This window comes from Neolamprologus multifasciatus, chromosome 16 (genome assembly GCF_963576455.1).
Source record: "Neolamprologus multifasciatus chromosome 16, fNeoMul1.2, whole genome shotgun sequence".
In the NCBI taxonomy this organism is placed as follows: Eukaryota; Metazoa; Chordata; class Actinopteri; order Cichliformes; family Cichlidae; genus Neolamprologus; species Neolamprologus multifasciatus.
In genome coordinates this window covers 35,106,263-35,121,464 of record NC_140454.1, presented here as the reverse complement: position 1 = coordinate 35,121,464, position 15,202 = coordinate 35,106,263, and the positions used below count along the sequence as shown (strand labels likewise).

The 15,202-nt window shown below is 43.6% G+C and overlaps 1 protein-coding gene across 11 annotated transcripts in view; it reads left to right on the top strand.

Moving 5' to 3' along the window:
- Window positions 1–15,202, top strand: part of LOC146501191 (titin-like) — a 171,660-nt gene that overhangs the window by 65,063 nt on the left and 91,395 nt on the right. For 10 of the 11 annotated variants that reach the window (XM_085135574.1, XM_085135573.1, XM_085135571.1 and 7 more), the window contains 20 exons: window positions 703–1,101; window positions 1,187–1,465; window positions 2,001–2,270; window positions 2,359–2,498; window positions 2,989–3,115; window positions 3,271–3,537; window positions 3,639–3,905; window positions 4,080–4,343; window positions 5,596–5,735; window positions 5,825–5,951; window positions 6,311–6,577; window positions 9,012–9,278; window positions 9,536–9,802; window positions 10,302–10,441; window positions 10,535–10,661; window positions 10,948–11,090; window positions 13,848–13,971; window positions 14,076–14,342; window positions 14,478–14,575; window positions 14,670–14,838. In XM_085135574.1, the coding sequence (XP_084991700.1) occupies window positions 703–1,101; window positions 1,187–1,465; window positions 2,001–2,270; window positions 2,359–2,498; window positions 2,989–3,115; window positions 3,271–3,537; window positions 3,639–3,905; window positions 4,080–4,343; window positions 5,596–5,735; window positions 5,825–5,951; window positions 6,311–6,577; window positions 9,012–9,278; window positions 9,536–9,802; window positions 10,302–10,441; window positions 10,535–10,661; window positions 10,948–11,090; window positions 13,848–13,971; window positions 14,076–14,342; window positions 14,478–14,575; window positions 14,670–14,838 (4,149 nt within the window). The remainder of the gene's footprint in view (window positions 1–702; window positions 1,102–1,186; window positions 1,466–2,000; window positions 2,271–2,358; window positions 2,499–2,988; window positions 3,116–3,270; window positions 3,538–3,638; window positions 3,906–4,079; window positions 4,344–5,595; window positions 5,736–5,824; window positions 5,952–6,310; window positions 6,578–9,011; window positions 9,279–9,535; window positions 9,803–10,301; window positions 10,442–10,534; window positions 10,662–10,947; window positions 11,091–13,847; window positions 13,972–14,075; window positions 14,343–14,477; window positions 14,576–14,669; window positions 14,839–15,202) is intronic. The other variant, XM_085135569.1, reaches the window with a different exon arrangement.

Below are 15,202 nucleotides of genomic sequence, written 5' to 3'. Positions count from 1 at the left end.
TCCTCTCTTTACCGGCTTCAGTTAATTCAAAATGCAGCTGCGCGTCTTTTAACACGAGAATCCATGAACACATAACTCCAATTTTAGCCAAACTACATTGGCTCCCTGTTAAATATCGCATAGATTTTAAAATTCTTTTGTTTTAAAATTCTGAATAATTTAGGGCCCAGCTATCTCTCTGAACTACTCCACTCATACAATCCCAACAGAGCACTTAGATCGTCCAATCACAGGCTCCTAGCACAACCTGGGACTCGAATGAAGTCGAGAGGTGACCGGGCCTTTGCATCCGTGGCGCCCAGACTCTGGAATAACCTCCCTGTTCATGTTCGTACTGCCGAGTCGATCCAGTCTTTTAAATCACGTCTTAAAACTTATTTTTTTAGTTTGGCTTTGATTCTGTCTAGTTGGCTGGTCTAGCTTGTTGTGTTGTTACCTGTTGTTTGTTGTCCTCTTTTATTGTTTGTTTTAATTGTCTCATGCTTTTACTGACTGTGAAGCACTATGGTCAACACTGTTGTTTTAATATGTGCTATATAAATAAATTTTGATTTGATTTATTTAACATTAAAATCTTTTTACTTTTTAAAGACGTTTAAGTCACAGTAGGTAGCTCACAGTTTCAAAGTAAGCTGCTGTCTAATTTGTCACTGGCCCCAACATCTGAATCAACAAGAGGAGTTTTTGTGTCTGATGTTGCAGCGAGACAAACTCCATCTCCTGGTGATGGAGGCAGGGGCCGGGGTCTAAAGCCAGGTGGAAAAGGCCCATCACCTCCCGAGGATCCATTTGGAGGATTCAAGCTCAAACCTGTCCAGCTGAAGTTCATTAAGAAGGTTAAGGACATTGTGCTGCAGGAAGCTGAGTCCATCGGCTCCTCCGCGGTGTTTGAGTGCGAGGTCTCGCCTTCCACGGCCATCACTTCGTGGATGAAAGATGACAGCAACTTGCGTGAGAGCCCCAAGCACAAGTTTACATCTGATGGCAAAGATCGCAAGTTGCACATTATTGATGTGCAGCTATCTGACACTGGAGAATACACGTGTGTGGCTAAGAATGCGGGCAAGGAAATAACATGCACAGCCAAGTTAATTGTTGAAGGTAAACGATTGTTTTAATCCAACATCAATTTTTAAAAACTTATTTGACATTCATGAAAACACTTTTAATCCCCTTTTTCCCACAGAGCTGCCTGTGAAATGGTTGAAGGAACTGGAACCAGAGACAACATGCATTAAGGGTCAGCCAATGTACCTCACCTGTGAGCTGAACAAAGAACGGGACGTCATTTGGAAACGTAACGGTCAGCTTCTGAAAACAAAAGCCGGAAAAGTGGCCGTTAATGTAATTGGCATGCAGCATGCTGTGACCATCCAGAACTCCACCGATGAAGATGGTGGCGCCTACACCTGTGAGGTAGATGGACAGGAGGACGTCAAGACTACAACTAACGTCAAAATTATTGGTAAGAAGTCTGCAGAGCATGGTAGCAATGAAACAAGATAAATACAGTCATTGTACCGTCCATCATTCAGGGGGAGTCAACCTACAAGCTGGATTGGTCCCAGGCTGAAACTGTCCCCCAACAGTTAAAAAACAATATGAAGGGCAGCTACCATGAACAGTAGAGCTTGTGTTTATGCACCATTTAAGGTTGATCACTGTTTGAGTTGCCTTATGCTGCACCAGAGAAAACAGACCATGGCACAACCAAAATTACTGTGACGGTGTGCAGTCTCATTGTTCTGGCAAAGACCCCCTCGCCATCTTTAATCTGACCTTGATGCATCAAGATGGCAATAAAGCTGCAATAGGACTGTGTCAGTCTGCACACTCAAGCTCTCTTGCAGCCAATCTACCAATCCAGTTAGCCAAAGATTTTCCCTAGTTACACAGAAGTTGTTGTCATATTTCTTTAGTGTGACTGAGGCATAAGAGTGTGTCTTGTTGAGCAGTTTTCCACTGTAGGAACAAATATAACGTGAACCCTTCCTCCTCAGAGACCATCAAAGACTGGCTGGTGAAGCCTCTGAGAGACCAGCATGTGAAACCAAAGGCAAAAGCCTCCTTCAAGTGTGAGCTGTTCAAGGACACGCCCAACTGGAAGTGGTTCAAAGGAGAAAACGAGCTTACTCCCTCTGACAAGGTCGAGATCACTAAAGATGGAAAGGACATGACGCTCAGCATCAATAACTGCCAGCCTGATGATGTATCAGACTACACCATCCAGGTGGAGGATCGCAGATATACAGCCAAGCTGACACTTGGAGGTTGGTGTATCCACGTTGGGAAAGCACGAGGACCACGCTTTTCCAATCGCAAAGATTTCTAACTTTAAATTTCTTTGGGTGCTTTCAGAGCGTGAGGCTGAGATCCTGAAGCCACTCTCCAGTGTGGAGGTGGTTGAGAAGGAAGAGGCCAACTTTGACTCTGAGATATCAGAGGACGATGTGGTTGGTGAATGGAAGCTGAAAGGCCAGGTGTTGACTAGATCTCCGGTAAGATATTTAACAATGTTTTGTCTCAGAGTAAATTATTGGAGATAAATATCTGAGTTTCAGGAGCGGGACCACGCCTCCAAACATGCTCCGTCCAGGTCTCATCCATGTAGGTTCCCCCAATTCACCAAGCTGTTCCTTCTTGTTTACGTGCCCCACCCTCCCTCCGCTTTTCAAGTCTTCACTTTTATTTAGTACACGGGGATCTGCCAGGAGCCGTCGCCCCTTCGAGGCCTTCCCCAAACCGCAGCTCAGTTCATGTCCAAGCGTCACCTTTACCTACTAATGTGCTGTCAAACCTAAAATGAGGACGTGGGCCCAGCTAGTGAGATAGCAGCTGAACGTGGGCTCGTCGCAGGACTCGGGCCACTCGAAACCACAAATGAGAAGATTATATACTTCTGTGCTGTAGTAAATTTAGTAGCCTACATGATTTGGGTTTATAGAAATGTGAATAGGGCAGTAGCACTCATGCCTCTTTGTTTTGCAGACCTGTGACATTAAAGCTGAAGGCAAAAAACGTTTCCTCACACTGAAAAACGTGCAGCTGGATCAGGCTGGTGAAGTGACATACCAGGCTCTGAACGCCGTCACCAGCGCTATGCTCACCGTCAAAGGTACGGATTTACCAAAGACAAAACTTCCTCTGTTGCAACCTGCTGCATTTTGTTGGTCATGGAAAACCGATGTGTTGCAGAGCAAACACGGTAAGAGAAGCTGTGGTTGTGTCTTTGTTTCTGTTATTAATCGCCAAATCGCTCGCACCTCTCAGAAATCGAAATGGGCTTTGTTGACCCGCTCAAGGACCTTTCTGTGCCTGAAAAGAAGCAGGCTAAGTTTGAGTGCACCATCACTAAGGACGTGTCAAAGGTCATATGGTTCAGGGGGACAGAGATTGTCACTCCAAGCCCTAAATATGAAATAATTGATGACGGAAAGAAGCACATGCTGATCATAAACAGCTGTGAGTTTGACGATGAGGCTCAGTACACGATCGAAGCGTTGGGTCAGAAATCGACGGCTCAGCTGATGGTGGAGGGTAAGTGGCAAAGAGAAGCGCCCCGCTTCATGTTGTTCATGTTTCCTCTGTGAGCTCATTCAGTGGCCAATGTCTGTCTGCGCTGACTCGATGTATTCCAGGCATGAGGCTGAGTTTTGTCCAGCCGCTTCAGGACCAAACGGTCAAAGAAGGTAACGCGGCACGCTTTGAGCTCGAGCTGTCTCATGAGAACGTGCCTGTGGTCTGGTACCGAAACGAAGTCAAACTCCACGTGAGCCGAACGGTTCTCATTCACGTGGAAGGAAAGAGACACACTCTAGAAATGAGGACACTGAGTCTAGATGATACCTGCCAAATTAAGGCAGAGGCTAAAGGCGTTTACTCCATGGCCAAACTGACGGTCGTAGGTAACTGCGCTCCCTCCTTTCCTTTTCACTTCTGTTTCACAGTAGCGGGACTTACATGACTCACTTTTTGCACTTTCATATTGTATACTGCATTACAAGACTGCTCTTCACAGAGAAAAATTATGAAAATCTACAAATTATTTGTAATAAACCAAAACTTCCTGTCTGCTCCAGAGGGCGACCCCATCTTTGTGGTGAAGCTACAGGATTACTCAGCCACCGAGAAAGAAGAGGTGACCCTGGACTGTGAACTGAGCAAAGACGTTCCGGTGCTTTGGTACCACGAAGAGAAAGAAATCATCGCCTCCAAGATGTTCATCATGAGGTCAGAGGGCACGCGCAGGTCTCTGGTCCTGAAGAAAGTGGAACTGAGCGACAAAGGCAAATATGTATGTGACTGTGGAACAGACAAGACGTCAGCCAACGTCAATATTGAAGGTAAGCACGGTGACAGGATGGCCTAAATTCTTTTAAACATAAAAATCAGTCGAATCATAAATTAATCGTAAAGCTGTCAAAGGTTACAGCCGCTCTAAGATTTACAGGTTGCTGGGTCAAAATAAACCCGTAAAACGTTAAATGTTCAAGCCTTTCACTGCACAAGGAAATGTGACTCCAAAGGGAGGTCCAGGCCTCGTCAGCCTAGTGAGCGACCCCGTAACAACCTCACGTCTCTAGGAAGAAATGCACATCTCCACACCGGTCTGGGAATGACACATTGATGCCTGCAGTTCACGTCAAAGACAGCAGCTTCTCTGCAAACACTCACTGAGCAGCAGTAAAACCTCAAAAAGATGCAAAGAGCATTTAAAAGTTGTGCCTCACTGCTGAAATCTACGGAACGCCAGGACTGCCATAATGAATTAATTAAATACACCATTAAATAATTAATTAAATGTGTCAATAATTAATTAATTAAATGTGTCAATAATTAATTAATTAAATGTGTCAATAATTAATTAATTAAATGTGTCAATAATTAATTAATTAAATGTGTCAATAATTAATTAAAATGTGAAATACATAAATAATTAATTAAATGTGTCAATAATTAATTAATTAAATGTGTCAATAAATAATTAATTAAATGTGTCAATAACTAATTAATTACATGTGTCATAACTATTTATTTAATTAATTAATTCAAATTGTAATTAATTATTGACACATTTAATTAATTATTGACACATTTAATTAATTATTGACACATTTAATTAATTATTTAATGGTGTATTTAATTAATTCATTATGGCAGTCCTGGCGTTCCATAGAAATCACCACAACTTTAAAAATGAATGAAAATAAAAACTTTGAAGGCGAGCGTTCAGTTTCCAGTTTTTTTAACTTTTCATGGTGAGCTGTGGGCGAGTTTGCAGCCGAGTCAGCGTCTTCCATGGGAACTGCAGGAAACCATGGCAACATGACCCAAAATCACTCGGCAACCAGAATCCACATTTTCCCCTAGCGACTGACCGAGGCCGCCGAGGCTGTCTATGAGGACAGACTGATGGATTTACTGTCTTTAAATCAAAATTAAAAAGAGCTTTGGAATAAAATGAGAAATCCGAGGGAACAAACTGAAACTGATAGTTTCCAGTTCTTCCATTTTTTTGTTGTTTAGCTGTAAAAGTCCTTTCTTCCAGAAGCAAAACAAACTGCATTTTCATATCATGACCCTTTTTCCCAAAAGCACGCGACATCAAAGTCGTTCGGCCGATTTATGGCGTGGAGTTGTTTGATGGAGAAACGGCTCGTTTCGAGGTGGAGATCTCTGAGGACGACGTCCACGGACAGTGGAAGCTGAATGGAGCGGTGCTCAGTCCGTCCTCTGTGAGTGCTTTGCTTCATCACAAGCGCCTCCTCGGCAGCGCCAACATGAAGCCAGTTTATCAGTGACCGTTTACGTCTTTGTTTAACAGGATGTGGACATCATCGAGGAAGGAGGCAAGCACACGCTGATCCTCTACAACTGCAAGGTGTCCATGACCGGCGAGGTGGCGTACTCTGCTGCTAACGCCAAGTGCTCCGCTAACCTCAAGGTCAAAGGTAAACCAGCCCACTGACCTCATAAAAACATTTTAAATCATCGTAACCTAAAAATGTGAAACTAAAGATGAGAGCGTCTCATAGAATAAGCCAGCGGGGATCACAGCAGCTCAATCAGACCTGAGCTTCACCTTCTCAGGTCTGATTTCTCATCAGACTTCATCTCCACTGAACAAAGACACCGTATATGAAAACGTCAATACTTTTGACTCTGTGTTGGTTACTGTCACTCGTTATGACGAGAGGAATCCTCAAAAATGAACTACACTGATAATTACTTGTGATTATCTAAATTCAACTAAGAGGAGAAGTTTTTGCAAATATACGATAAATGCCAGTTTTCTCACTGTTCTTCTCAGAGCTCCCGCTGAACTTCCTCACACCCATGACTGATGTTCAGGTCTATGAGAAGGATGATGTGAGGTTTGAGGTCGAGGTGTCGAGAACTCCAAAGACTTTCCGTTGGCTCAAAGGCTCACAGGAGCTGCAGAGCGATGAAAAGTACGAGGTGAACCAGGAGGGAAATTTGTACGTTCTGGTGATCCGATCGGCCGCCTACGATGACGAGGCAAAGTACATGTTTGAGGCCGAGGACAAGAGGACGACGGGCAAACTGGTTATACAAGGTAACGTCATGGTTTTATTCATTTTTTTTTCTTTGGCACCAGTGAAACCTTCAGAGAGTCAGGGCACATTATAATCATATGTTCACATTTAGATCAAATTATCATAGTTTTAAATTTGCCAAATAAACACTTCTGTCCAAACCTTTTTGATGAATCTCCTCCAGATGAATTCAGTTTGGCAGATTTTTACCTCTGCTTCGTCTTCTGGTTCGGTTCACTTTGAACTAGAGATGCACGATACCACTTTTTTATGTCCGATACCGATATCATAAATTTGGATATCTGCCGATACCGATATGAATCCGATATAGTGTTTTTAATCAATAAAACTGTTTTTTAATATTTTGCTGCTTTTTGTATAAGTTCATACTCAGGTTTAAATAAACAACAACACTAAAGCTATTCTGTTATACCTGTATGTAAAAAATACAACAAAATATTTCATAGTTCAGCAAAACTGATCAATCTAATAAACTTAAACCTGCTCCATCCTCCCTATTCTGGTGTTTTAAAGAGTACTTAGCAGAAATATTAAGCAACCTAACTAACAGGGTTGCAAACTCCCAGCAAAAGAAAATAGGAAACCACCGTCCACCTCATGATGCTTAATCGATGTAATCAACTTTAATTTGATGCAGTGTGAAAAAAATGCACAGAAATAAATAATTTTTCAAGAATAATTAAATAGAGTCAACATCTTTCTTCAACAGAACTGCAGACTGCACAGATGGAAAAAGTACTATAGCTTACTAGAGATGGACCGATCCGATATTACATATCGGTCCGATACTGACCTAAATTACTGGATCGGATATCGGAGAGAAATAAAAAATGTAATCCGATCCATTAAATATCAAAAAAGCACCTCACAAAACTTGGCGACATGGCGAGCTGGAGCAGTGTGGTCACGTGATAGAGCGGCTGTGTGTATTTGTAGCCTGCTAGCAAACATTTCATCTCCGAGGAAGTTATCTCAGAGAGAAGTAAAGCAAGTGTGTAAGTTCATCTCTGAATGTTTGTAAAGCATTCCCGCGTTAAGCTTAACAACCGATATATAGAGCAACTGCCTCTCTCTCTCTCTCTCTCTCTCCTGCTGCTGCTACTTCAATCGAGAAACTGATCAATGATCAGCTGATCGGCTTTTCTGTCGCGAGTCCGTCTCTCTTCTTTGTTTTTGGCCCACTTCTCACCAGAAAGAGGAAACCAGCGGCTGAACAACAGCAGCACTATTAAGCTTGATAATCTGTTGTTAGAATTTATTTAATATTATTTCTACACCAGGATCTTTTTCTATGCAGCTGACGGCTGGTAACTGTGCAGGGGCGGATCTAGCAAAGTTTAGCCTGGGGGGCCGATAGGGCATGAACAGGCAAAAGGAGGCACAAAGACATACTTTTCTTTCTTATTCTCATTTAAAATATCTAGCTTTTAATTATTTAATAATTATCTGAATCTTACACCCAAAGTTTTAATCTGATGTAAAATGTATAGAAGTCCATTACTGTATATAGTAACTGTTAAGTCTAATATACCCAAGTACTTTTTAGTAGTAGTACTTTTTCCTTTGGGAAGGTACCATCTGTGCAGTCTGCAATTCTGTTGAAGAAAGATGTTGAATCTATTTAATTATTCTTGAAAAATAATTTATTTCTGTGAATTTTTTTCACCCTGCATCAAATTAAATTTGATTACATCGATTAAGCATCATGAGGTGGAGGGTGGTGGGGGGGGTGGTTCCCTATTTTCTTTTGCTGGGAGTTTGCAGCCCTATTAGTTAGGTTGTTTAATATTTCTGCTAAGTACTCTTTAAAATACCAGAATAGGGAGGATGGAGCAGGTTTAAGTTTATTAGATTGATCAGTGTTGCTAAACTATGAAATATTTTGGGTGCAGTGTGTTTTTTACATACAGGTATAACAGAATAGCTTTATTGTTGTTCTTGTTTTTTAACTTGAGTATGAACTTATACAAAAAGCAGCAAGATATTAAAAAAACAGTTTTACTGATTAAAAAACACACTATATCGGATTCATATCGGTATCGGCAGATATCCAAATTTATGATATCGGTATCGGTATCGGACATAAAAAAGTGGTATCGTGCCATCTCTATAGCTTACTAGGGTATATTAGACTTAACAGTTACTATATACAGTAATGGACTTCTATATATTTTACATCAGATTAAAACTTTGGGTGTAAGATTGACATTTAATGGATCGGATTACATTTTTTATTTCTCTCCGATATCCGATCCAGTAATTTACGTCAGTATCGGACCAATACTGATACGTAATATCGGATCGGTACATCTGTACTTTGAACACAGCACTGGTGCTCCTTTTTGTTTGTTTGTGAGTCACAAATACAAATCTGCTGTGTTCTGCTTCTACTCAAAGTTAAATGTGCCAATGTCTGATGTCTTCCTGCGGCAGGTATTCGTCTAGAGTTTGTTAAAGCAATCAAGGATGTGACAGTAAAGGAGCGTGAAACAGCTGAATTCAGCGTGGAGCTGTCACATGACAAGATCCCGGTGGTCTGGTACAAGAACGACGTCCGACTTCATCCCAGCAAAGTTGTTCACATGTCGGCACAGGCGAAGGTTCACACGCTGGCCTTCAAGGAAGTCATCATCGACGACACGTCCATGATCAAAGTAGAGGCCATGGACAAGAGCATGACCGCCATGCTCACTGTCATCGGTCAGTGCCTCCTTTCTAAAGCACATTTGAAACAAATGACACAAAAACATAGGAGCAGATGACAGGAACAAACATTAAAGCAATCACAACTCATTCTGATTTAAAAGCCAAAGAACAAGAAAACAGGTGTAAACAAAGCAAACGCAAACAGAACAGGTGGCAGCAAGCCACACCCACCAACATCCAAGAGTTCATCCTGTCAGACTGATTCAGACACGCTTCTGATTTTCATAATGAAAGTATGTTTGCCCACACAGAGGGTGACGCCTACTTCACCACTAAGCTGCAGAACTACACGGCAGTGGAGAGGGACGAGGTGAAGCTGGTCTGCGAGCTGAGCAAGGCTGTAGCTGATGTGAAATGGTTTAAGGATGGGAAGGAGATCACCCCCTCCAAGAACATCGCCATTGTCACCGATGGCAAGAAGCGCGTCCTGATGGTGAGGAAGGCAGAGAAGGCCAACATCGGAGAGTACACCTGCGACTGCGGCTCAGACAAAACCACAGCTAAGCTCAACATTGAAGGTAAACCACGGATCTGGCCCAGCTCTCGTGCTTTATGCTGCTTCTCTAAATTCTCTGAACACGTTCAGTTTTTAGCTGTTGGTAAAAATCCATGTAAATACAATCAGTCTGACCTTTGACCTGACAAACAGACAAGCAGAAACCAAAGTGTTTGGTAATGAGGATTATTTGGCATCTGTAGCCATCGTATCTGCATATGTGCTTTGTTAGTTACAGTTCAGCTGTCTGAAGACCTGTGACCTTTGACCTTTGATGTGAACATAAACGATGTTTTGTTCTGATAAGCACAGAGGTCACCCGGCTCTCAGAGGTTTGTCAGCATTTATCGTCCCCTCTCTGTAGAAATGTTGGAGAGAAGCACCGGTCGGGCTTCTTGGTGGATCCTCAGCTTTGTAGATGAGAGCCTCATCATTAGCGAAGTTACATTTGACTGCGTTAACAAACAGGCACTCCACGGGTGATGTTGCTGGTTTTTATAGTGATTTCTGTCCTTTTGCAGAGCGGGACATCAAAGTTGTCCGTCCGCTGTACAGTGTGGAGGTCACGGAGACAGAAACAGCCAAGTTTGAGACGGAGATTTCTGAGGAGGATGTCCATGGGAACTGGAAGCTGAAGGGAGAAGCTCTTCATCAGTCAGCTGTGAGTCTGCAGTGACGCGCCTGGCAGTCGGTTTCACATTCATCCCCACAAAGACGCGTTCAGCTGACTTTCATGTGCTCGTGTTTACCTCAGGATGTTGAGATTAAGGAGGAAGGAACCAGACACCTGCTGATCCTCTACAACGTCTGCATGGACATGGCAGGACCCGTTGACTTCTCTGCAGCCAACGCCAGATCCAGCGCCCAGCTCAGAGTCAAAGGTCAGAGGTCATTTTAGCCCTTATTTTTTAAACGATGGACAAAACGTCTCTGAAACGGAGGAAGCTCCGTCCTGTTTGGCTGAAGCACGCACAAGCAGCAGCCCTGGTTTCTGTCACACACGGTGTCGCATGTCTCTGTAAGTGTTCAGCCAATCAGGGCCTGTGGTTATTTTCACCCCTTCAGTCTTTATCTGAAGGCAGGCTGCTCTCTGATTGGAGGAGCAGAAACCTGAAACACGAACCAGACCGCATTTGTTGAAGGAGCTAACCATGTCTTTACCCTCAGCTCGGTCCATCACGCTGGTCCATTCTCTGAAGGACGTGACGGTGACGGCTGGAGAGACCGCCATCTTTGAGTGCGAGCTGTCGTACGAGGGCATCGCGGTGGAGTGGTTCCTGGGAGGGCAGAGGATGGAGGCCAGCGACCGGGTGAGTGTGACCACAGCAGCGCCCGCCTCTCCTGTAACTCCACACCGGAGAAACCCCTCACAGAGCTTTTCCTCCTTTTTAACAAAATGTTTCTCTCACTCATAAAACTTCTACTTCACCACAAAAGAAGAAGGAAAAGAAAAGGGACAATAAAGAAAGTTAGCGTGGATCCAGTAAAACACTAAGAAATAACAGAGCGTTACTTTTATTGAGCTTTGAGAAGTTTAGCGATTTCCTGCAAAAAACCGAGTCGGTGCAAAAATGATTTTATAGTTTCTGATCCCACAGACAGCAAGTCCTGCCGTCTGAAGTTGCCTGTAGCTCTTCCTTCCTCTCCCATTACACAGTTTTTCCTCTGTCACTGATATCTCAGATCTCATCTGTAAGTCAAACGCTTCTACCTGGACCCCATTCCTACAGTTTGGGTCGAAGCCTGTCTACCCTCTCTGCTTCCCCTCATATCTGCTCTCATCTGCTCCTCACTTACCGGTGATCACCCCAATACTGGAAAAAAAACAAAAACAGGGTTAGATCCCAGTAATTTTGATAATTTCCGTCTCCAATTGACCATTTCTATCAAACCTTCCTGAAAAGACGCCGCACACCTCCACTCATACTTCACTGATAATAATCTGTATGAACAGATCCAGTCTGGTGTTCGTCCCTCCCACAGCACTGAAACTAATAAACATACCCAATGATCTTCTCGTGGCAGCTGACTCTGGTTTACTCTCCATTCTTATTCTCCTCGATCTCACTGCTGCTTTTCATTCTCTCACTCAGTTCTCCTCAGTAGCCTCCATCGGTCTCTCCATATCCCACTAGCTTTAAATCGTACCTGTCTGATCGCACTCAGTTTATTCGGCTTAAATCCTTCACTTCTCAGCCCTTTCCTCTGGTTGCAGGCGTGCCCCATGGATCTGTCCTGGGGCCTCTTCTTTTCATTATCTACCTCCTTCCGCTTGGACACATGTTTTGTAAATACAATATCCAGTTTCACTGCTATGCTGATGACACCCAGCTGTATCTGTCCACTAAACCTGATTCTGCTCTCCCCCGTCCTCCCTCACCCTCTGTTCAGACGAACTAAATTCACGGTTCTCTTCCAATTTTCTCAAACTCAACAGCAACAAATCTGAGCTCCTCCTGGTCTAAACAAACACTGTCCACGACTAACAGCTTTTCTATTACAATCAATAACTCGCCGGTCTCCGTTTCCCCATGTGTGAAAAGTCTGGGTGTCATCGGCGATGGTACTCGATCTTTTAACTCCCACATCAGTAACGTCTCTCGGTCTGATATTTCCAACTCCCTAACCTTAATCGTCTCCGTCCTTTTCTCCCCCCACATGCCGCTGCCATCCTTGTTCATAGCCCGGTCACTTCCCGGATCGATTACTGCAACTCTCTTGTTTTTGGTCGTAGTCAAAAATCTATCAGCTTCAACGTGTCCAGAACTCTGCTGCTCGTATCATCACCAGGACCTCTTCTATGCACCACATCACTCCTGCTCTGCAGCAGCTTCACTGGCTTCTGGTTAAATACCGCATCAATTTCAAGACACTTTTGTGCACGTTCAAGGCTGCCCATCATCTCTCGCCTTCATACCGCTCTGATTCAGATCACCATCCCTTCCCCCCGGCTAGCCACCGAGGGGCGCAGGGCTTTCTGCTGCTCTGCCCCCCACCATCCCTTCCTCCTGAGATAAGAAACATCACTTCCCTCCCTCTTTTTACGTCCAGACTCAAACTTCCACATAAATGTTTCCATCCTGCTACTTTAATTTATTTTATCTATTTGTTCAACGTTTTATCCTCATTATCGTGTAAATTGTTATGTTTGTTGTTGTTATTGCTTGTGTACAGTGTCCTTGAGTGTTTCGAAAGGTGCTTTGTTAAATAAAACAATTATGATTATTATTATTATTATTATTCCATCCATCCATTCGCTTCTGCTTGTCGCGGGGGCGCTGGAGCCTATCCCAGCGGTCATAGGGCGAGAGGCGGGGTCCACCCTGGACAGGTCGCCAGTCTGTCGCAGGGCCAACACAGGGACAGACAACCATTCACTCCCACATTCACACCTATGGGCAATTTGGATTCATCAATTAACCTATCCCCAACTATTATTATTATTATTATTATTATTTATTAATTATGACGTTCTTTCAGGATTTTAAATTTATGGATATTTTTGAACAGTGTTTTTAGCAGGTGAGTGTCTGAACCCAAATAATGAATTAATAAAGCTTAATTATGAATTAAACATCACAAATGAGTTTCATTTAAAAACACAAAGGAGTTTAATTCCTTGCTGGAGAAAATGAAAAAGCAGCCCAGTGATAGAAACCTGCCTGTGTGTGAAAGAGAGCAGTTCTTCTTTCTGCTTCTCGATCAGCTGAATAATAAATTAGTAAAGTGAAATTTATTCTGTTGATATGACCAAAGTTTTTCACTCATTTATAAAAACACATCTGCAGAAACTTCTTAAATATTTTATAATGATGTAGCTTCTCAAAGTGAATCAAGGCTGGAAGTTTGTGGACAATAAAAAATAAAAATTGTATTTTTCCCTGATTTCATCAGTTTGACACTCGGAGTTATTCAGTCATCACTCTGTTAACAAACGAACCAGAATAAGTGTAATTATTATTGATAATGATTATTTAAGCCACCGTCCTGTATCTGTGTCCATGGTAACGCGTTCAGCTCGTGTTCGTGTGTAAGTGTAACGGTCGGTTTGTTTCCGGTTTCTGCAGGTGAAGACTCGGGTGGCGGGCCGAGTTCACACTTTGACCATCCGAGACGTGAACCTGTCGGAGGCCGGCGAGGTCAAACTTACTGCCAAGGACTTCCAGACTCAGGCTCAGCTTATCGTCAGAGGTACGGCACTCGCTCAGACCGGGCTCCGAGGATCGAGGACAAAGCATTTCTAACAGGAGGCTGCGGTTATCACCTGCTAACCACGTCTGTCTCTGTACCTTTAGAGCCACCGGTCGAGTTCACAAAGCCTCTGGAGGATCAGACGGTGGAGGAGGAAGCCACGGCCACTCTGGAGTGTGAGGTTTCCCGTGAGAATGCTGAGGTACGATGGTTCAGGGAGGGACAGGAGCTCAGGAAGACCAAGAAGTACGACACCATCGTGGACGGACGCAAGAGAGCTCTGATCATTCACGACTGCTCTCCTGAAGATGCCAAGTTGTACACGTGTGATGCCAAAGACTTCAAGACTTCTTGTTTCCTGGAAGTTACACGTAAGGACCTTAACCAGGCTTTAATCTGTCAAATCTGTTGTCACACCTCCAGCTGAACATTAAAATAGTCTATATGAATCTGGATCATAGTGTAAAGCATAACTGTGCTCATGCTGCGGCCTTTTCCATTCACAGCTCCGTATGTTGAGTTTACGAAGCCTCTGCAGGATGTTGAGGTCAGAGAGAAGGAGTCTGCCAAGTTTGAATGTGAAGTTTCTCGTGAGTCTGCCAAGGTGAGCTCAGCAGGATGAAAACGCTGCTGTCCTGTCGGTCAGACTGAAACCGCTCTCACGCTCTCGACTAACCCTTGTGTCGTCATTTTTCAAGGTTCGCTGGTTCAAGGACGGTGGCGAGATCAGGAAAGGAAAGAAGTACGAGATCATCGCCAAGGGGGTCCAGAGAATCCTTATCATCCACAAGTCTGTGTTTGATGATGAAGCCGAGTACGAATGTGACGCGAGAACCTCCAAGACCTCTGGCATACTCACCGTCATCGGTGAGGAACATTATTCATCTATTTCAGGGGTGTCCAACTCCAGGCCTCGAGTGCCGGTGTCCTGCAGGTTTTAGATGTGTCCTTGATCCATCACAGCTGATTTAAAGGGCTGAATGACTCCTCAGCATTTACCAGAGGCCTGCTAATGAACTAATCACGTGATTCAGGTGTGTTGACCCAGGGTGCGACCTAAAACCTGCAGGACACCGGCCCTCGAGGCCTGGAGTTGCCCACCCCTGATCTATTTCATGTGTTTGCTTCATGTTGAATTTCCAGTTTCACCAACCTTCCAATGAGAAAGAAAGTGACGTTTTTATTCATGTCAGCCACAGATGTTTGTTCTGCTGGAAAATAAAACATCGTT